The sequence below is a fragment of the Melozone crissalis genome, unplaced genomic scaffold (genome assembly GCF_028551555.1).
Source record: "Melozone crissalis strain CALT ecotype California unplaced genomic scaffold, PUWL_Pcris_2 ptg000004l_1, whole genome shotgun sequence".
Classification (NCBI taxonomy): Eukaryota; Metazoa; Chordata; class Aves; order Passeriformes; family Passerellidae; genus Melozone; species Melozone crissalis.
Genome location: NW_026535782.1, coordinates 21599976 through 21622501, shown reverse-complemented (window position 1 = coordinate 21622501; position 22526 = coordinate 21599976). Strand labels below are relative to the sequence as shown.

The following is a 22526-nucleotide window of genomic DNA, read 5'->3' as shown; positions in this document are numbered from 1 at the left end:
AACTGGAGCAAGGAACTGATTGGTGTTTTCAGGACATCTGTCTATCAATGAAAACTTCTTTTTCCCTCATACATTTTCAGGCAACTGCATCTGTTACAAGCACTAATACTAAAACAGGGATAACCCAAGAATTTAGAACCTGTGTCAAGCTGGGGATCAAATAATTTAAAGTAATTGTGATAGAACCACATCTTTGGTTGCCACTTTGATTGGATCTTTAGTACTCTTTGCCTCTTGAAAAAGCTCTTCTCCAAGAGTTTCTTTCGTTTTATTATATAATCCTGGTGCTCCTGGAGCCTTACAATAGAGGAACAAGAGCCAACTACTGAGTACCTGGTAGGTGCTACCTGTCTCTTATTTCCTGGTTTCACATGAACCCTTTTCTCTGTTTCTTTCAGCCTCCTTGCTAGAAGAAAGAAAAACTGCAGCCTCTCTGTTTGCCCAGCTGCTGTCAGTCCCAGCTCATTAGCTGGTGACTTGTCTCCACAGTGACTCTGTATGTGCTGGACTAGCATTACACAGCACAGTTCACATAACAGTTAAAGTGCTGTTTCACATTTCCCAAATAGGACACTAGATCCCACATGTTCTTTAAACTGGGGATCTGACAAAGCACAGGCACCCACATTTATCAACACACCTGACTTCAGAAATTCCTGAGCTGCAGCATCCTGGAGGCTGGAAGGTGAACCAGGGAAGGATTACCATGTGCCACCTTCCTCTTCCATTCTTGTCTGGCCCATTGGGTTGGATATTTGATATGCCCTCTTACAGCACTTCTTGTGTTCCCCAGCTGAACAGCACCCCATAAAATCTGTATGGGGTGCTATTGTAACTCCCAGGAACCTGAAGGAATCATCAGCATCAATGCCGACAGCATGCACATTTTGTCTGTGAAGTCTTAATCTAGACCACAGCACAGATTAAAAATGCCGACTACATGATGTTGGAACCCAGGGAACAGGGAATATTTCCCTGCCTGTCCTGAGAAGTCCTGACCCCCAGGGGAACACTGCTTTTAACCTTTGTCCATGGAGAAAGCTTCTAAGACTTTGGGATGAATTGGAATCCTTGAGTGTGTGAAATAGATAGTAGTATAGTTTATCACAGGGTGAAAAATTTAAAGTTTTGTACGAAGGTAGATAGGAGACAAGATGGACCATTTTTGGTGTTGTCTGATCATCTCCTTGTTCTTCATCTGCTCCATCTTCTGCAGTGTTGGGAGCACAGGGAGATTGGTTAGAAAGAACCGTAATGCAGATATTGCATGGAGAGAAAAATGATTAGTTATTGGTAGAAAGGCAAAAATAAAGTACATTCTGAGAGTTAATTGGACAAAATAGCTGTAAAAGACCTTGAATCTGTGTGTCTTGTGACTTTGGTGCCTTCTCTTTGTACACTGAGTCTGAGATGCAGACAGCATGCTGAACTTCTGATAAGAGAAAAATAAACAGCAACCTGAAGACAGAAAAACCAAAATCCCATCCATCTCTCATTCCTGGCACAGAACTTTTTAGAGATCTCCCCATCAGGGGGACCCACCAGGGAGGTTTTAACAAAGCGACAATTAAGCGATTTTCAAAGAAGCTATAGTTCCCATCTTTTTGTTGTTAAGAGGACGATGCTTCTCAACCCATAGACAGATAAGCCTGAAAAAGAGCTAGCAAAGACAAAGGCAAATTGACCTTCAGAGTTTGCTTAAATTCATGGTGCAGGACTCTTCTTCACTATAAACTTTGAAAGAAAAAGCTGAGGGGAACTGTATCAACACAGTTTGAAAAGGCATAAAGGAGCCTTTGGCCGTGCATAGGGCCCTGAGAAACAGATGCACCCTTCCTAAGCATAGATTCATGCCCTGCTGAAGCAGACAAGTGGCTCAACCACCAGATCTGCACTGAAAGAGAAGAAATCTTCATTGTTTCTGTAGATACAGTGCCACCACGTACCAAATACTGCAAAATTAACAAAGACTGCCTTGTCAGGGGCAAGGGCTTGAACGGAGTGAGCCCTGGCTGTGGCTCTGTTCCCTGACTTGTGGGCTCTTTGTCAGGGACTGTTTAATCCAAAATTTACACTATATGCATGCAGCCTGCTGTCATACCTGATGGATCCTTTTGTGCTGCCCCAAGCGAGAGAGGGGCAGGTCTCCACCACGGGCTTCTACAGACCAACTAAATTCATCTCAGTTGTATTTCGATTACTTCGGCTGACGAGCAGCCCGTGCCGCGGGGTACACGGCCCTTCCTGCCGGGCAGGACTGACCGCAGGCTTTGCGCCCGCGATGCCCGCGGCGGGTCGCGCTGCCGGCTCCGGGACAGCAGGTGAAGGGGGCGGCGGAAAGGAGAGGAGAGGGAGAGCAAAGGGCACGGGAGAGGGAAAAGCTGCGCCCGGTGCCCGCTCTGAAGCGCCGAGGGGAGGTGCAGGGGGCGCGGGCGCGGGGCAGGGCGTGCCGGGGCAGGGCGGTGCCCGGGCAGGGGCGGCCGCTGCCCTCAGCCCCCAGCCCGGCCCGGCGCGGCCGGCGGGGCCCGGAAGGCGCCGCGCTCCCTCACGGCCGCTGAGTGGCGGCGGCGCGTCACGTGCGCGCGGCCGGGCCGGGCCGTGCCGGGCGGGCGGGGAGGCGGCGGCGGCGGTGGTGCCCGGGCGCGGTGCGACATGTCCCACCAGACCGGCATCCAAGGTACCCGCGGGGCTTCCCGCGCCTCCGCTCCGCGGTACCCGCTGCTCCTCATGACAGCCGGCTCCGTATCCGCCGTGGCCCTGCTAGCCGGGCGGGAGGCGGGCGCAGCGCCTTTCTCCGTGGGTCGGGGCGCGGCGCGGGGGCAGGCGGCCGCGGCGGGCGCTTAGCGGGCCGTTCCCGGCGGGATTTTTCCCACTGCTGCGCTCTTTGTTTGCTGCCGGAGGAGCCCGTCGTTTGCGCCGCGGGCTGGCGAGGGGGCGAGCGAACGGGGGAACTGCTGCTGGTTTCGTCCCCTGCGGCCACGGCTCCTGGGGCTCGAACCAGTAGCTCCGTTCCCAGTCAGGCGGAGCGTGCAGGGTTTATCGGCCCGGCGAAGCGCGCCCGTCCGCCCCGGAGAGGCAGGGAGCCCGCCCGAGAAAAGTGTTCGCTGCAGAGCCCCATGAATGGTAGGCACGGCCCGCCTGGGCTCAGGTAGTTCCCCCAGTGCAGGCTTCCCTGCGGCAGCGGAGTCAGCGTCCGGCCGGGGGCTGTCGCCGGCTCGGGTCGCCGCACCGAGTTTGGGATGGGTTGGACAGCGCGGGATATGCCGGGGGCCACTGCTGGCTCCCGTGGAGCGAGAGCCTGGGGAGGAGCAGGAGCCCTGGCGTACTTAGAGTCCACTATAAAGCTCATCACTGGAGGCCACAAAGGGGGAAAGTATGTGGGAACCTTTTTTTCCCGTGTTTCCAGGCCTTGGACGGTGCGAGGAGCAATTAGAAGGAGACAGCGTATTGTTTCGCAGTATTAGCGGGCTCCTCTGAATCACAGAATTGCTAAGCAGGGATTATATAGCAGGATTACGGAGGGGTCGGGTTTTACTGTCTGGATTTCTGCAATCTGCGTATTCGGTGACTAGCACCATGTACTTTGCCTGCTCTCCGGTATTTATTGTTGAAGGTGACTTTTGTCCCAGCCACGGCAGTCCTTAGCTGCTCTTCTATGCCCTTTTTTGTCCATTGGCTGCGTGTGGTTTGCACCCTTTTCCCGCTCTTCTTTTCCTTCCTTTGCATGCCAATCTTTGGTCTTTTTGCAGCTTCTTATTTTAAGTTCTTCAGCCGTTCTCAGGCTAGAGGTGCACCTGGATTGTGGTTTTTTTTTTCCCAGTCTGGGGAAACCTGTTAGTGAATCGTAATCCCTTGTTCTCCAGGCGATGCAGGCGGGGAGAAGCAGAATAATACTCTGTTGCTTATTGTAAGCAAGAGAGTGGCTAATCCTCTTCTGCAGCTCTGCTTCGTGTCTGAGAATCATTTGTCCTCTGAGGAGAGCTGAAGAGAAAGAGCTCGGCAGCTTTCCTTCGGGAACCTGCCTCAGCAGGCACTAATCAGGAGTCCTGTTTGCAGCAAAGCATCAGCCTCTGCCATTTGGAAGAGGAATAGCTCTACTTGTGCCATTGCTGGCTTTAGCTACAAACAGGCTACTGTCACTCATAAACAATTACAAGATTTGGCAGCATGGGCTGCTTTTTTCTGGAAACAGAAATGAAGTCATGGGCACAGTGATATGTACCAGGCAGTTGCTAAAAGGACTGGAGGTTTTAAACAGGCCAGTGCAGATAGATACTGTAGGAAGTTACAGAATGCGGAAACTGAAGGGAAATACAATTGAATGGGTTTACAGTCTTTTAAATAATTTTAATATAATGTTCCCTGCAAAATAGTTGTGAAATAAACCCAGATTTTGATTCTGTTGCCCTCTGCTATGCAGAAATTTTAAGAAGAAAATAATATCACTGTTGGGAATTCAACAACCTTCATGATGAGCAAAATCCATAGGTCACTTGATAGTGAGCTGTTTTCACAAGTGCCTCAAAATATTTTTTCAGGAAAATGTCACAATTCTGGAATTGGTGTAGAGGCTGCTGTATTTTGTTCTTGTTTTCGTGTGCAATATTGTAATGAGAGAATAAGGAACAAAAGGGTAATAGACAAGAAGAGGACAGAGAATGTTTTGGGGTAACAAAAAGTCTAGAAAACGGCAAAGTGTTTGGTTGCTCAATGGAATGGTGAGGACCAGCACAGATGACTTGAAAAGTTGGCAGGAAATTACTGTGGGGGTCTGCACTGGGGAAGTCAGCTGGGATGAAACTGGGCTTGAACTGGAAACCCACTGCAATTGTTTGTTTAACACGTTCTTTTAACATGCCATTTTGGACTCTCAGGATGGGGCTGGCACCACTTGGATGAACATAAATGTAAAATGTTTTGAGTATGGGCAGTAATGTTGCTGGATCCCATCTGTTCACTTGGCCTCAACCTGACTATAAATAATCCATTTATTTGTTTCCTGGTGTGATGTTTGTTTTGCTGGTGCTATGCTCTGTCCTGTGGGATTACTTGAAGGACCAGTTTGCAATAAATGTTTTTCAGTAAATCCTTACAACTCTGGTATGCTTAAACTGATTTGCAGTTGGATTATTTAGCAGGGCAGTTAAGAATAGCCTTCATGCGAGTCAAGGGCAGTTCTTTGGTGTGCTTATGGAATTGCGTCTGTCATGGTGGTGGTATAGTGTCAATGTGATTTACAAACATGTAAAAATATTTTAGTTACTTTGTAAATTCACTATAAAGCTATCATGCTACGGTGGGTTGGGGCTTGAACAATGTTGTCAAGCACAGAAGGAGATAAGGCGGTATGAAAGATGAGCAATGAGTGGCAGCTTCCACTGGTACTCTGCAGAGAGGTGCTCTCAGGAAGGACCATCACTTCAGCCAGACAAGCTCTAACATTTTCCTGGCAGGCGTGAAGTTTCTGTCTGAAAGTTTGTGCTAAGCCTGCAGACTTGGTGAAGCTGTTGTAATTTGAGATGCGTCATATTTTTATTGTGTTGCTGTGTTAACTCTGAAACATGAGATTGATGATATGATGTCACCTGTAGTTTTCACAATGTTGAAGATCATTTGGTATGCTAGAAAGCAGGGCTGTTTTGTAATGTTGCCTTTCATCTTTGTGTGGTAGGCTGATGGTTGGAACAGTGTGCAGCATAGGAGCAGCATCACTCCTGGGTTTGTTTTGCTGCCCAACTTTGCAGCAAAGGGCCAATTGTACATTTTTTCCAGTGTTGTTCTTGCCCTCATGAATATTCTTTGTCCTAGGGAAGTGAAATGTGTTAATTTGATTACTTTTATTTTCTCTTTTTCAGCTAGTGGAAGTGTTAAAGACATCTTTGTTGGAGCCAGAAATGGACAATACAGGCTTTTAAAAATAGTCATTGACAATGGTTAGTCAAATTTTATTCTTTTTTTTCTGATTCTTTTAGATATTTTCCTAGTTGTTTTAATGACTGACAAGTACAATTGTTTAAAAATCAGAACTCTGCCAAACTTAATGTTACTAAGGTTTTTCATATACAGAAGGTAAAATTTAAATTTTCGTGACCCTAAGCTTTTTTACTACAATACTGTTGTATTTTTGCGTTTGAATTTTTCTCCCAAATGTAATTTTATATTTTACTGAGAACTGCTCTGTATTGTCTATGGATAGTATAAATAAGCTTATTCTTTTTGCTTACTAAAGAAAGAGTAGAGGAAATTAAAATTTCCACACCTGTGTAGCATTTGGACACTGTTTACTTTCACTAGACAGAGAGCTATTCTTGCACAACAACCAGTCACCTTAAATGTAGAACTGTAAATTTTATACTGATATAGCCTGGTTAAAAAGGCAGATAAAAGTGCTGCATGTAGAAAGTCCCGCTAAAGCAGATGTTTGAGTGGTAATCTGACTACATAGAAAATGTCTTTATAAATCTGTGACTTTATTTAAATTTTCAAAGTTAAAGCCGTTTCTTAAATCTCAACATGTATGTATAAATAGAAAATGACACAGTTTTGATCAGAACTGGAGTTTGATTTTTGAACTTCTAGGCAAGGGATGTAGGCTGCAAACATTGAAAGACAGACTATATAATTACTTTTATTTTCTTTAATAGAAATGTTGGTTGTATAAGATATTTCCTGGTTTAGTCCATCTTTTCAAGCATGTCAGTTGTCCACTTTGAAGGCATTTGTTTTAGACTTCATTCATTTACAGTACAGTAAAAATCTGTTAGCTGGAGAAGGTTGCATGTACATACATACACAAATACAGATACACTTTCATTGGTAGGTAAATAACCTACTGTTACCTTCCTTGTGTTTGCTTTTCTTAGGAAGTCTTCTGATATTTTAAGATAGGTTTCTTTGAGGCTGTGGGAGCAGTAAGATTACGGGCAGGACTTTGTGATAGTCTGAGTAACACAACATAAATGCTGACAAACCATTGTTTTGGGGTTTTTTTTCCCACTAACCAAGGCAAAACAATATGCTTTTGTGTATATGCTACTTTACAATATGAAGTGAAGCCTAGAAATAAGATACAAGTTTAATACTTTCCCTATTTTTTCATTTCCTGTTTTTGTGTATATGTACTCATGTGTATAAACATATATATATAGATATAAACATATAGGTATAGGTATATGCATTTCATCTCCATAAGAAGCAGAATCCACTGTTTGATAGTATTTTCTGCAGTTCAAAAAAAAAACCTGTAAAACTCCCAGTATACTGGAAGAAGAGCAGTTCCTCATCTGTCTTCAGGAGCTTTAAGGGACAGATAATAGCCAACAGATAAAATTCAAATCGTGTTTTGCTAATCTGAGTTAATAAGAGAAGAGATTTGCTGCTGGGCATGAAGTTCCTCTGGCTGTATCTTAAATCCAAGTGGTTATAAATCCACTTAGAGTTCAGAATTGGCAAGTACATTCTGAATACCCTTGGTTTAGCTGTACAACTTCAGGTAGTTCAGGTACTTTGTGTCTAATTCAAAGAAGGGCCAGACACCCTTGCCCTGAGCTGTTCGTGTTCTATGAGTTACTGTGGTGGAACGCTTTGCTCAAAGTTTTGCTGTAGAGGCATTTGTGTGCTGTTGTACTTTTGTATGAAGTTTTGTAAGACCTAGGCTCCCAAAAGGTGATTTGTGTACTAGCTACTATGATGGTATTCAAACTGCTGCAGGACCCCATTTAAACAAGGTATTTCTATTCCACTTGTGTGGGCTAGTATTTCTTGGGAAGCTGTTAAATGTTTTGTAAGACAGTATGCTAATATTTCCTTTGGAAACAGAGGTGTGACATATAAATAAGAGAAAAATCTTGTTGCTACAGCTGTTCACATAGTTAAATACCATTGAAGTATTCTATACAGACTTAAACCAATTATACATAATAAACAAGTTCAGTCATTTAAAGAGACCATAGCTGTGAAGCTATTTTAGAAAGAGGTTTATCTACTTACATAGACAAGTTAGTGATTAGTGCAAGCATATTCATTCCAAACTCTTTTCACTGTATAACTGAGTTATTGAGTCCTTACAATGAATACAAACAGGAATACATTATACCAAGAGCAATATAATTATAATTCTAAAATTGGAAAGTTTACTCTTATCTTATTTATACCTAAGTATTCCAAATTAAAAAATAAACTTAGTGTTAGAACACAGTTCTTATTTCCCTTCTGTGTATGTTATGCTAAAAAAACTAAAATCAGTAGTGTTGCTTCAGATCAAAGAACTTGATGACAGCCAGCTTGTTACTTCTCTACTATCAGAATTTTGGTTAAAGTAAGTTAGGGTTTGAACATACACAGCTTTTGTAGGAATTCACCTACTTTTACACTGACTGCTCTTGTTTTCCATTCTTCGGGGCATAATTATGAACAATTAAGTGTCCAATTAACTTCTTATTGTAATTATTAATTTTGACAGATGCTATTTACTGTATAGTTGCTAACCTGTAGCTTTGGTTATTGGTTTTAGAGCAGCTTGTTGTGGGATCCTCTAGACAGCCAGTTGGATCCTGGGAAAAGGATTATGATTCCTTTGTCCTTCCCCTTCTTGAAGACAAGCAACCATGTTACATATTATACAGATTAGATTCACAGAATGCTCAAGGATATGAATGGATCTTCATTGCATGGTCACCTGATCACTCTCCTGTAAGTAACAGTCGTCAGAGGCTTCACGGTAATGATTTTTCAACAGTTCCATTGGATCTGAATCTGAGATATGAAGGAATAGGATTGGAGGAATGAAGCATTCCCCAACCTCTTCCTACATTCCAAGAAGAAAACACCTAGGAAGAATTTTTTTTAAGATGATTAAAGAGCAAATCAGTAGGTCTAGATGGAGTATAGCTGATCCTATGTATTTTTAGCCTGACTGGTGGACACGATACAGTTTTTTTGCCCTGTTTGTCTGTCTTACTGTCAGGATTTCAGAAAATTTATGGAAAGATATAGGACAGAAATCTTAATGGATGCTCATATAGAGAAGAATTACAGTGTGAGCTCAAGCTGCTTATTCTGTTTGGCTTGCTGGCTGCCCAGCTGGCACTCGTGGCTATGTGATGTGCCACAGAATACACTCCTTCTAGTGCTTTGAGAGCATGGGAGAGGATCGAGGTCAGAATTAAGGATTTCTAGGAGAAACTAGGATACCAGTTCTGGGAATGTGGGATAAGGGAAGGCAGAAAGCAAAGCCTTTCCAGTATTCCTACTGCTTTCACTAGCAGTTAGGAAATAATAAGACATCAAAAGTTGATGTGCATAGAGAGGATTATGTGGAAAAGGTGAAGTATTGTGGAGAGGATAACATGATGGTGAAATAAAGTGGGAAGGTGGGACTGCTGAGAGAGGAGTAAGTGACTATGTGAGACAGCAAGTTAATAGGGAGCAAAAATAATTTTTCCACTCTAGTTGAACCATAACTATCTGAAGTCACTATCAAATCAAAAGTAATAATGAGTTAGTTCTATTGCATCCATTAGTAAACAGACAAGGTGACAACAGGTTCAAACAATTGTGGTTTTTCCCATTTAAAATTAGTAACGATTATGTTGATTTTTTTTCCTATTTAAAGAAAAGCTCATATTCCTAAGGCTGCAATTCAGTTTTGAAGTTACTTTGATAACAGTACATAGTATCATGACCTTGTGAGTTTAATAATATGAGTAAGTATCATGATTCAGAGCTCTTCTAGTTTAATAGTGCAATTTCAACACTTGAAATACTTGTTCAAGAAAGTATTGTTTGTTGATGGACTTGGTACACCAACATGTTGGATTCTCTGTGTACAGCAAAATTTCAAAAAAGAACCAAACCAAAAAGCTACTGTTCTATTATATGCTAGGTTCGTCAAAAAATGTTGTATGCAGCAACCCGGGCAACGCTTAAGAAAGAGTTTGGAGGTGGCCATATTAAGGATGAAGTATTTGGAACTGTACAGGTATGTTTTTCTTTTCAAGGTCAGGACATTGACTTTAAATACTGAATATTGTAGCTGATGTTATTGATATGAATGTGGGTTGCTTATGGTCTTTTTGGATTAAAGAAAAAAAGAGTTAAAAGCTATGTGTGTTATTCCAGTGTTAGAGTGTGTTTAAGCTCACTTGAACAAGTTAATAGGTATAGTTCATTGTCAGGCCTAGAAGTCCTTGTTTCAAATCCTTATGAAAACTAAATAACCTAAGAATAATAGGCATAGCTCTAATCTCATTGCATGAGCATGAGTTCTTTAATGGAATGGAAGGAGTTGGAGGTTTGAGGAAGAATAGAGGATATTGTAGTAGGGAAAAAAGCCATGAAAGAGAAATGGGCTGTTGTGGTGAACATGAGGCTAATAATTCTGTTGCTCACTGAGTAAATAATTTGTTATATTTATCATTAACCTGTCATGGAGGCTTCATTATTCTAACAAAAAATGGAGAGGCTGTATTCTAGGGGAGTAGATAACTGATGTGCTAAGGAGGTTTACTGGTAGGGATCCTGTTATTTTTTTCTTGTCTGTTCAATCAACCAGTCTTTCACTGCCTCTTGCAGCAAACCATTAGCAGTCTATGTAATATATGGAATTTGTGTCTAGCCCTACAAGTCTGAGCTTCCATCTCAGTTTTGAGGAGAGAGCATTAGTTCTGTCTTACTGTTATTTCAGAATGAGCTTGGGGCACATGGAAGATGACATTGATATAACTCACTTTTCCCAGGCTTATTATGTTACAGCTTATATATCTCTAAAATGCTGGTTTCAGTGTCTTTATAAACTTCTTAATTGTTGTTGGTCTTTAATGTTCTTCTGTGTGAAAATCACAGCTTCTTCAAGGTGTTCAATTTGCTGATCTCACTCGGGATCTTGGTCATCAGCGTCCAGTGGGTTACTTTGTCTTTATTTTGTTAAACCTAAGAATGGTTTGGTTGCAACAGGCACTGTTACTGTGGTGGAACCCTACTGTGATCCCACCTGCTAATTCATATGTACAAAACTGGGTACCTCTGGGCTTCTGAAATAAGACATAATGGAGTATTGGAATATTGAAATAAAATGAACAAAATTGTATGGAAGGCAACTGATTTTTGCAATGCTCCATAGAAAATCATTGAAGAAAAGTTTCTAATATTCTAAGAAAACCCTGATAAATATTGATATTATGCTTTCAGGATGATGTTTCACTGAATGGATATAAAAAATATTTGATATCACAATCCTCCCCCGCACCTTTGACTGCAGCAGAAGAGGAACTTCGACAAATTAAGATTAACGAGGTACCTAAAATGTCTTCAAGAATGTGTGGGAAATGATGCAGAATTCCAAATGTATTGTAGGGAAATGTCTTTCTAGGGCAAAAAAAGGCAGAACAGAAAATGGAAAGTTTCAGAAAGTGTGAGTGGATAAGCATATAAATATACTTTTCAATGAGTTGAAACTACAGGGGGATGGTGGCTGGAGTTGAAGTGGCATGCGAGATCTCACGGTGTTTGAAAGGCCTAGTGTCTGAATCAGGCCTGGCAAATGCAGAGCCTAATTGTTGCAACTTGAGCTTTTAGTATCACTGGATGTCCTTCTTTGTGAAGGGTGACCAGGCACTGGCACTGGCACTGGTTGCCCAGGGAGGTTATGGGGTCTCCATCCTGGAGATATTCAAAAGATGTTTGGACAGACAACTGGGTAGCTGGCTCTAGGTGGCCCTGATTGATCAGTCTTGTTGGACAAGGTGATGTCTTCCAACCTCAGTCATTGTCCACACGTGATTGCCTGCATTTCCCATGGTGGCAGAAATTGTAGAGAAAACACAGAACAGCAATTACTGCAGTGAGTGATTGCCAGGAGAATTTCAGCAGCCTTATTTTTAGAGGAAAGGTGCATAGTTTCTGGTACCAGTGCATATGTCTTTAAGACTGAGAAGAAGGGAAGAGGATTCCAATAAAAATAAAACAGAAATCCAAACCAAATAGCTGATCACTTTAAAAGACTGATTCACTTATGCTAAAACACTTTTTAGAAAAATCTCTATCCTAAGAGAGAACCTTTAAACATAAGAATTGATGATTGCCAGATTACTAGTGACTGAAAGTTTCAGAGGATTCTTTTTATCACATTTTTCCTTTATTTGAACACTGTTTATGCCAGATGTATATTAAAATAGGTCATGTGCTGAGCTTATTTGTTCTTTAGACTTGTATGTTCGAGCTGTGGTACATGTGTTAGAAGTATGATTTATTTCTGCAGCTGGATACCATTGTGTTAAATACAGTTGTGTATCTTTTGTTTTCACTCTACTGTGCTTTTGCTTCAATTTTATTCACTTTTTTCCCAGTGGTGCCTTTTGTTAGTTTTCATGTCTGATTTCAACAATTCAATGCAGAAATCATTAAATACTGCATTTTACTTGATCAGCTTTAAAAAAATAAAACAGTGACGAATATAAAACTTCTGGATTGGGATTGGCGATCGCTTCTAGTATTAGTGTATGTACAATGTGTTTAGAAGGTGATTCATACAAACCAAGTCTTCATGTGTTCTGAAATTTCAGCAGCAATACCTTTGCTTTTCAGGGACACATAAATTATATATTGCTGCCATTTTTGCTTTGTTTGAAACATCTCACAATACATTAACTTACGTCATTTTTCTCTTCATTGTTTGCACCATTACAAAGCCTGTAGTTAGACTTAGAAAACGAAAAGCTTTCTGATTTTAAAAAGTTTTCCATATGTATATTCTTTCCTAATTACCCTAAGAAATATTTTACTGGGCCAGATCAAAGGATCACCTAGACTGTTGTCAAGTCCTTGAGGGAACAACAGAAATCTAGGAAGGATGTAGGAACAGGGCAAGAAGGCCATAATTACCTTAAATGCTCTTCTGTTGCTTCAACCTTTGCAGGTAGGGGGCTTCCTGTGCAACAGATGACATCTTACTATATTGTTCTTAATGAAATTTTCATCCATCTTCCATCTAGTCTTGTCATTTCTATAAATCCACATAAAGGTTTTGTTGGCCACAGGTCCTGTGACAGCATATTCTACACCTTGACAAAATACTTTGTAAAGAGCCATTGACTGCTCTGTAGAATCTCTGGTTTATTCTGATACCCCTACAGATAGTATGGTGAAGGCAAAAAAGAGTCATTCAGTCAATCCTCAAGTTTCCCCCTCCCCTTAGATAAAGCCCTCTGTATCCCAGAGTGCCAGCCATGTCCTGGGCTGCATCAAAAGCAGTGTGGCCAGCGTGTAAAGAGAGGTGATCCTCTCCCTCTGCTCTGCTTTGGTGACATCCCCCTGGAACTCTGCATCCAACTCTGGGGTACTCAGCACAGGAAGGACATGGACCTGTTAGGGTGGGTCCAGGAGGGGGCCACGAAAACGATCAAAGGGCTGGAACATACTCCTGTGAGAAAGGGCTGAGAGAGTTGGGGTTGTTCAGACTGGAGCAGAGAAGGCTTCAGGCAAATCTTAGTGGCCTTTCAGTACTTAAAGGGGACTTGTAAAAAATAAGGGCACAGATTTTTTAGCGGGGCCTGTTGCAAAAGAACAAGGGAGAAGGGTTTTAAGCTAAAACAGGGTAGGTTAGATTAGCTATGAGCAAGAATTTGTTTTATGGTGTGTGATGAGGTACTGGAAGAGTTTGCTGAGGGAGGTGGTAGATGCCCCATGCCTAGAAACATTCAAGGTCAGGTTGGATGGGGCTCTGAGCTACCTGATCTGTTTGAAGATGTTGCTGCTTTCTGTGGGGGGGTTGGACTGGATCACCTTTGGAGGACCCTTCCAGCCACAATTGTGCCATGATTCTCTATCCATGGACCTCTGTTGTATTCCTTATCAGTTATCTCTTCCAGGCTGACAAGTCTAATCTGGGTAGTTCTTCCTCTTAAACAAAGCACTCCATACTTCTGATCCTTTTGCTTTTCTCTGCAGTTTTTCCAGTTCTGCTATGTAATTTATGAGATGGAGGGCTGGGGAAGCCAGATCTGCATGTGGTATTCAAGATGCAGGCATGTTACTGATATCTACAGTGCGTAATAACGTGTTCTGTTCTCTGCTCTTTTTTCTAACAATTTGTAACGTTTCATTTGTGGATGGGGAGTGTTCAGATTTTTTTTTTTTGCCTTGGGGTTATTTTCAGATTTAGTCAGAATGACATGCAAGGTCTTGCTCCTGAATGGTAGTAGCCAGCTCAACCCAGTCACCATACAAGTAGAAAAAGAGGTTTTTTTTCCTCCTGCATACATTTACATTTATTCACAGCAAATTTCATCTGCCATTTTATCCAGCACTCAGCAGCCATTATTAACTAAATCTTAGTAGTGTGAATTTAAATATTCTTAAGTGACTAAGGTGCTTTGTTCATTTTCCTAGATCTGGAGTTACACTGGGTTACTCTCTTCCCTTGTCTATCTCCACACTTCACAGCTTGTTTTTAAGTTTGGAATACTTATTTTCTACCTGTATTCTAATATGGATTCTAGACTATGGTATTTTATGATGGTTTATTATTTTTGTGATGCCTATTTTACATTTGTCAGTTAGGCTTTTATGCAGATTTAGATTTTGCAAAACATTTTTTCTATAACCTTGTTCATAAATTTATCAATCCTTGTGCAAAGTAAGCTCCCCACCTGCTTTCTTTTCCTATTTCCTTGTTGCTGACAAGCTTTTCTTGAAAATGTGAAGTACAAGTATGTGTTGCCACAAGTGTTTGTTTTTAATTTTTTTATCAGTTTGTTTCATATTTTATTAGCATCTCTTTTTAATAAAGCTGCACATCTTCTAGTTGATAGATCTAGGGTAGGAAAGGTCCACACTTTCCATTTGGTACACTTCTTTGACTTTTGCAGCTTCATAACCAATGTTAAATGTAATTGTGAAACTTTAAAAGTAAGTAAATATATTAAAAAAGCAGTTCTTAGATAATAAACTAAGATTGAAGAAGACTGGAGGCCAGAGCTCATTTTAAGAGAAACTGAATGAATACTAAGATAAACATAAATTCTTGAACATCAGCTTTAAAATAACTGTTCTCTCCAATAATTTGACACTAATATAACTGGATTATGAATAACTGTCTAGCTTGTCCTGGATTTTTTTTTTTTTTTTACTTTGTGGTAGACTGTCTAGAAATAAAAAATTAGGATTTTGTTTGTTTATTTTGTTTGCTTTCGTTTTGGTAGAGGCTGTTTGCAGGAGTATGTTGAAGCAGGAGGGAGAGTAGAAGCTTTACTTATCCTTCTAGAATATCAGTTTGTCTCATAATTTCTCTCTTCCTTCAAAAATTTTGACTCCCTAGAAATCATGTCTTTGTTTTGATCTAAAATTTTTTAAGCTATAACGAAGTTTATAAGGGAATATTTTCAGATTAAAATATAACACAACATATGAAAATCAAGATTTTTTTTCCTGAATTATTGTTGTCTTTGTAACAGATTTTAACTTAGAATTTCTTCACTGACACTTGAACCAGTTTTCCCTCTGATGACTTTGTTGCTCTCCTAAGCAGAACAGAGCATGTTTCAGAGATAAGAAATTTTGCAGGCTAGCAAACAAACATGACCTGTAAATTAAAAAATGCAAATCTTTTGTATATGGGGATGATTTCTTGGGGTGGTTTATTCTTGTAATAGCTACTGCTAACTCTGTGTGTAACCATATGAATTGCATTGTCAGTATGAAACTAAATAAATGCCTGCAGACGTTTCTTTTAACAACTCAGCTGACTTGTGTTCCAGGTACAGGCAGATGTTGGTGTAGATACCAAGCATCAAACACTGCAAGGAGTAGCATTCCCCATTGCTAAAGATGCTATTCAGGCTCTGGAGAAACTGAAAAATAAGAAACTCAATTATGTACAACTGGCAAGTATAAAATACTTTAACTATTTTTTAATAACGAGTATAAAATAGATTATCCACATATTAAATAATGTGCGTTGATGTAGTATGCTGACAAATTACTATTTTGAATTAGATTAATCCAAACTTTATTCCATCATGTCATGTTCTCTGTTTTTTTTTTTTGTGTATTAATTATATTCATGTTTGCTTTGTTTACAGCAAATTGATATGAAGAATGAAACTATAATTTTGGCCAACACATTTGATACTGAACTTAAGGACTTGCCAAAAAGAGTTCCAAAGGATGCTGCACGTTACCACTTTTTCCTGTATAAGCACACACATGAAGGAGACTATTTGGAATCCATAAGTATGAGAAAATTTCTCAATATGAGACTTCACTGGCTTGTTTCAAATTCCTTAGGAATTTTGAGTCAGAGAGAAAGATGTGTCAGCATGATCATAAATTTCAGAGTCATTTGGTTGTGAAACTGTGAACTTGTGAATGAGAGCTCCTATGTGAGCTATCCCTTTTGATTATGAGCACCCATAAATGTGAAAACATACAGATACTGGCCATTCTTTTATCCCCTGTTTGAAATGAAACACTTGCTGAAGCAAAAATGCTCCAGAACAGCACTACACATTTTGCTTTCAGATTGCATAGTTGATTTCCATTGCCTCTTTGCTATAAATGGTTTTATGATACAACTTTTGATGGAGTGTATTTGTGGTCTGATTTGTGTCATTGTTTTCTTTTCCTGCAGTTTTCATCTACTCTATGCCAGGGTATACCTGTAGTATACGAGAACGAATGCTCTACTCTAGTTGCAAAAGTCCACTGTTAGAAATTGTAGAAACACAGTTGTGGATGCAGATAGCTAGAAAGGTAAGTGCAGGGGGTGTATGGGTATTTTCTCCATATCTGTCTTCCCTTCTTAATTCAAAACTATAATTGTCTCTGTCACCACCTTGTGTAAACAATGACAAGTGTAATTTAGTTTGTCCTGAACAGGAAATAATTGTTGATGGAGCTAGAGGATCAAAGTTAAGTCATGGAAGTTTTACTGTGTTTCATAATTTCTACACTTTTATCTTGAACAAATATATCCTTGTGCATCAAGGAAGTATTTGAGAGTACTTTGAAGGACTTTATAGTATTAACATGATTTCTTACTCAGAGTTGTGTCATATTTTGGACCACGACATATTGCTGTTGTTAAACACTAAATTCCTTTAAGCCATAGTTATGTAGGGATTTTCAAAATCATTTCAAGCTGCAGTTCTGAAAATTAGGACTGCTATCTTAGGAGTCCTTGATGGGGCAAACAAGTATTTGCAAGTAAGCTGATCTTTTCACTCTAAAGATTTTACTGCAATGCAAAAAGTTGCTTCTCACCTCCCAAGTAGAGACCACAGAAATGATCCACTTGTTACCCATGGATATGTTTTTAACACTTTTGTGGAAGCTTAATTTCTGTAGAGATTACGTTTACCTTAAAATAGCAGAATTAATACTAACCATTTTTAATAAGATGACACGAATTAACTAGATATTTGCTATGTGCATTTGTATGTAATTATTTTTCTGAAATTGTCTTTCTGCAACAAAACTAAAGCACCATGTGACTCCTGAAAATTCCTGCAGACTGAAATTTCTGAAGCATGTCCTTGTAACAGCAAAACTGGGGCTGGCAAGTCCGTCAGGTGTTATGGTTGGCAGGGCATGAAGTGCTGAATGCTCAGCAGAGCAAGGCCATAGCATTTCTCTGAATTCTAAATTCCTGCAATTTAAAACAGGGGAGTTTGGCTTGAGAACACTATTTTCTTTCTGTTTGGTTTCATATATCTAGATTTTGAAAACTAAAACACTCCACTCCATTCTGTTCATTATTTTAGCTTTTCCTTGCTAAACACTTGAGTACTTGCTGAGTGGCAGTAGCCAGCTAATAATATAAGCTTCTGTATAACTCCTCCCCCTCTTTCTCAAGAGATAACAATATGCATCCACATTGTGTAATTAGTTAGTGTTTAAAACATGTTATAGGGAACAGTTTTAATTCTTAAAATGTCTAAATACTTAAAATGAGTAAATAAGTAACATAGAATGTGTTCTCCTAGTTAGTGTTAACAGGTACACTGTGCCAAAGCTTGTGACAAAAAGAAGTCCTTAGCATATGTACTGTTTAGTTGTGCTTACATTTCAGGAAACTAATTAAGTCACACTTAATAGTGATAAGAGTATAGGCGAGTTTCAGAAAAACTATCCAAGATTTCTCAGGGCATTAGGCACAAGTTGGAGAACTTTTCATGCTTGACTTTGAACATTATTGCACATATGGTTTTAATATAGTATTGAGTTTCAGTGAAGTTTCTAAATGTTTTTGACTTTGAGTATGATTTTTTTTCTGCCAGATTGAAATAGATAATGGTGATGAGTTAACTGCTGACTTTCTTTATGAAGAAGTACATCCAAAACAACATGCTTACAAACAGAGTTTTGCTAAACCAAAAGGTCCTGCAGGGAAGAGAGGAATACGAAGACTGATCAGAGGTCCAGCAGAGACTGAAACACCAAGTGATTAGAAACTGTGTTTGTATTTAAGTATTAAAGTAAGAAGTGGAATTCTGGCTTTTGGTAATGAACTGAAATCATTCCATTCATAGATGCTAGGGATAAATAAAAGCTCTTTGTACTCTTCTCTTTTCTGACCTCAACACTTTTTATATTGTTACATGATTATATTTGTTGACCATGTTTTAGGACATATAGAAGAGATCATTATTTTGAAGCTAGAAGAAAAAAAAACTAAGATAGTACCCCTTTATTTTAATTTAGAAGCCATTATTTAATAGCTGTACATGTGATCATAAACTTTGCAGACATAAGACTGTGAAGCCCATGTATTCTGTCAGTAAGTCACAGCTGTATTCTTATGCGTAGCCTATTAAACCTCTAAGACTTTCCATGTGAGAAGAGATGAAGGACTAGTGTTGTCCCAATTAAAACTTTATTTTTCCTTGTAGCATTTAAGGACAATAGTAAAATAAAAGGTTGTCTTTGGATTTTGACAGGATGCATTGCTGGATTTTGTTGTTTTGTTTGGGTTTTTTTTTCCTTGTAATGGAAAAGATAAACTAAAGTCAGTTGTCATTCAATTAATATAAGCATTCAGGAATAGATGGACATTTTCTGAGGCAGAGACTTGGTCATCTCAAATTTATAACTGATTTAATGAATTATCTTTTAATGAAATCTGACATAAAACACAATAGCTTTTCCAGAGTTCTGTATCACTCATAAGTGTTACATATTAGGTACTGAAGACCAAGTAAAAGGAGATTAAAAGTCAATGAGTTAGTATATTCAATAGAGTATGGAGCTGCTTTCAGAGCAATATGTCTAAAGTAATTAATTATCGGTGCAGTTGGATCTAAAAATGTGTAAGTTCAGTAAAAATGAAGCAGTCTTGCTTCATAACAGTGAGTTATCCTTGAGGTCCTACTGTGTTTGTACTATCAACTGCAATTTTTACTTTCAAGATATTCTGAAAATTAGTTTTTCTAAATGTTTGAACTTCAATGTAACTTACATCTGTAATTTAAGTCCAACTAGGTCTTGAATAACTGCTGGCAGCAAGCCCCTAGTTAGGATTTTGATGATTTTTTCCTCCCTTCTTCCCTTCTTCAAAATACTTAAATCAGAGCCAGAATACTCTAAACTTGATTGAACTGTAAGTAATGTGTTTAACAGGAAAAGGAAAAGTAGATTATTTTAATAAGTGCATCAAGGGGGAATTAGATGTGGAAGTCAAGTATTGGATGACCTTAAATATTTAAAACTGTGTGATGAAGCAAATACTTGTGAATAGATTATATTCCCAGTGAGGACTTGCTTTTTAGTATCTTTTCTGTGACTTTTGTGGTTTTTGAGTTTTGTTGGTTTTGGTTTTTTTAAAGCTACACGGGAGTTGCCAGCTTTGGCTTATTGGATATTATCATAGCTGCTGGATATATTCATTATAGAGCTGAATGGTGTGTTTACCTGGTGAAAGATGGATTTAAGGTTTGTAGGGGATAATGTTTTGACAGTAGTAGTTTCTGAAAAAAAATTTGTTTTATCTATTATCTAGTTTGGCTATACTAGCTTACTGTTGACATCTGAGATTGCACTATATAATATGAAGGTTGCAATAGTGGGTATTACCATGGGGTTTTTATATGCAGCAGAAATTTTACACTTCAGCTTTTTTTTCATTTAATTTTACACACTACATCAGTCCAATTCAATAGCTCTTGATCCTCAGCTAATCTCCTGCTTGCTTTTGTGTTCTTTTCCTGCCTCTTGCCTTTTGTACTATGTGTCAGGCAAATGTCATTGTTTTTTAAATATGGTTATTGTGTGTGCAGCTCATTGTACACTGTAATTAAATGTATTTTTTGGTTAACTCAAATATTTGCAACACACCTAATTCACTTTGGAATTTTTGTATTGTTTTAGTTTTAAGGACTGTAGCATTGAAAAATTACTGCTAGAGGGTTGTTTGAATTTAGTATTCCTGCCCTTGTGCCAGCCATAGCAAGAGTGCTCATACCTCTACACTTTCTTGAGCTGGTAAAGAGGTTCAGCTTTTTAAGACTAAATATTTTATTTAAATAATGAACAGTTTGACCTGATATGGTTGTGTGGATGTTGTGATGGTTTTGTTGGATGTTTGTTTTGGGGTTTTTTTCACTGTTGCTTTTTGGTTTTGTTTTTGGATTTTTGTGCAATGCTGCCCTAGGTAAATGAGGACAGGAGATGGAAAACTTAATCTGGAGGAGGATGAGAGCTGGTTAAATGATTATGCAAGAGCATTTATGATGAGCTGCTTTAGAGTTCAGCCCAAACCAGACATTGTAAATTTCCCTATGTGAAAATATTCTATGTGATGTACACACCCAGCCCAGACAGGAGTCAGTCATATCCTGAGCATGTCTCCTTCTCTTTTCCCAAAAAGAGAATTATATGAAGTCTTGCACTGCTGGCTGCTTCTCCAGGCCTCTTGTAGCTATTCTCCTAACAGCAATAAGAAGTATCTGTTCTTTTTGTACAATCTGTCACGTTTACATCTACATAGTTGCCTCCACTTCTGTTCATGAATGTTCAGAACCAGGGCAAAATGTGGGCATTAATCAAAGTTGCTCCATTAACTGTCTCTGGTCATTAAATAATTGAAAGTGACCATTCAAATTGTTGGCCTTCATAAAGCCCAAAAGCAATGCAGCTGCTTGCAGTTCACTCACAAGCTATTAAATAGTTAATTAAAAGGACAGGTAATTATTTAATAAATGTTTATGTTGCAACTTAGGGAGATCTTGATCTTTTAAAACACTCCTATCAACGGTTAAACTAATCAAGGTAAAAATTGCTCTGTTGCTCAGATTGACATTGTAAATGAAAAAAATTGTTTATCAGTGTGTTTATGTATTCAATGAAAGCCACCTTCAGATGCTAAAATTAATTAAGTTTACCTTATCTATTTTGTAATTTACTTTATAAATAAAGATTGATGCTTTAGCTTGGTGTTGTTTGAATCATTTCATAGTCTCTTTAATGAAGATCTAAGATCAGAATGTGTAATAGGCAGTTCTCATGGGACTAGAAAGTGACTGTGGGGTGTAAGAAGGGAGGTGAGCAGAAACAGAATTCCTGGCTTTTGCTGTTAGAGAAAAATCACTATGTTAGAAACAGCTACTCTATCATTGCTTTATGGGAGCAGCACCAAGGGCTCTATAGCAGAATCCAAGGGTGTTCTCCTGAGGTTTCTGTACTTTCAGTAATGTGCCCCTTCAGTAATTTCTTCTGTCCTTTTAAAATGCTGAAGTAGTTGTCAGGTGATTGAACAGTTCTATCTGTTCTTACTTGCTCAGCATGAACTACTATACTATACCGCTGGATTTCTCTCAGCTCCAGTTCTATGAAACCAGATCATCCCAAGTATCTTGAATTACCTTATTATAGTAACTAAAACAAACAAGTATGCTAGGATAATTTAATGTTTTTGGAGGGAACAAAAGAAACTAAAGTCAGCTACTCTTATCCTCTGTTAGTGTTTCGAGATGTTGCCTTTACTGAGACCTCAAAAAAAAAAAATGGGGTGTGAAAGGGAAGTTCCTTCTCCTTGGCCCCTGAATATTTAAAAAAAAAATAGCTGCCACATAAGTTAGCTAGCATATTCACTAAAGAAGTTCCAGACTTTTTTCTAAATTGTATGAAATAGAAGCTAACATGCATCATTTTCAGTGAGGAAGGGAAACTACTCCCAAAACCTCACTGCTGTGAGCAGCACTGCAAACAGTAATGGTCAAGTATGACAGAGCAGGAACTCCCGTGCTTGTGGCTGAGATTCTCCTCACACTGAAGAATATCACAGCTGGTGTAGGAACAAAAATGCTCTACCCTACCAGAGGCGAACAGAGCTGAGCAGGGAGTTGCTACAGCAAACGCTTCTGGACAACACTGTAGCTGCATTCCAGCTCCAGGGATAGTAAAAAGCAGGTGTGATCTAATAAACCTTCACATAACAGCTGGAGATGCTTAAAACTGAACAATAGCTTCAGCAGATTTTATTCTAATTTAGCTTTATAGCAGCTTTTTTCTCCAGGCTCAGAGCTGTACAGCTTTTT

The 22526-nt window shown here is 39.3% G+C and overlaps 1 protein-coding gene across 1 annotated transcript; it reads left to right on the top strand.

Annotated features, from left to right (window-relative positions):
• The first annotated feature begins 2607 nt into the window (after positions 1 to 2607).
• On the top strand, positions 2608 to 21417 carry TWF1 (twinfilin actin binding protein 1). Its single transcript, XM_054280890.1, has 9 exons — positions 2608 to 2677; positions 5856 to 5933; positions 8513 to 8691; positions 9884 to 9979; positions 11188 to 11292; positions 15753 to 15878; positions 16077 to 16227; positions 16625 to 16746; positions 18273 to 21417. The coding sequence occupies exons 1-9, from the start codon at positions 2653 to 2655 to the stop codon at positions 18441 to 18443; spliced, it is 1053 nt and encodes a 350-aa protein (XP_054136865.1). The 5' UTR covers positions 2608 to 2652; the 3' UTR covers positions 18444 to 21417.
• The last annotated feature ends 1109 nt before the right edge of the window (positions 21418 to 22526 follow it).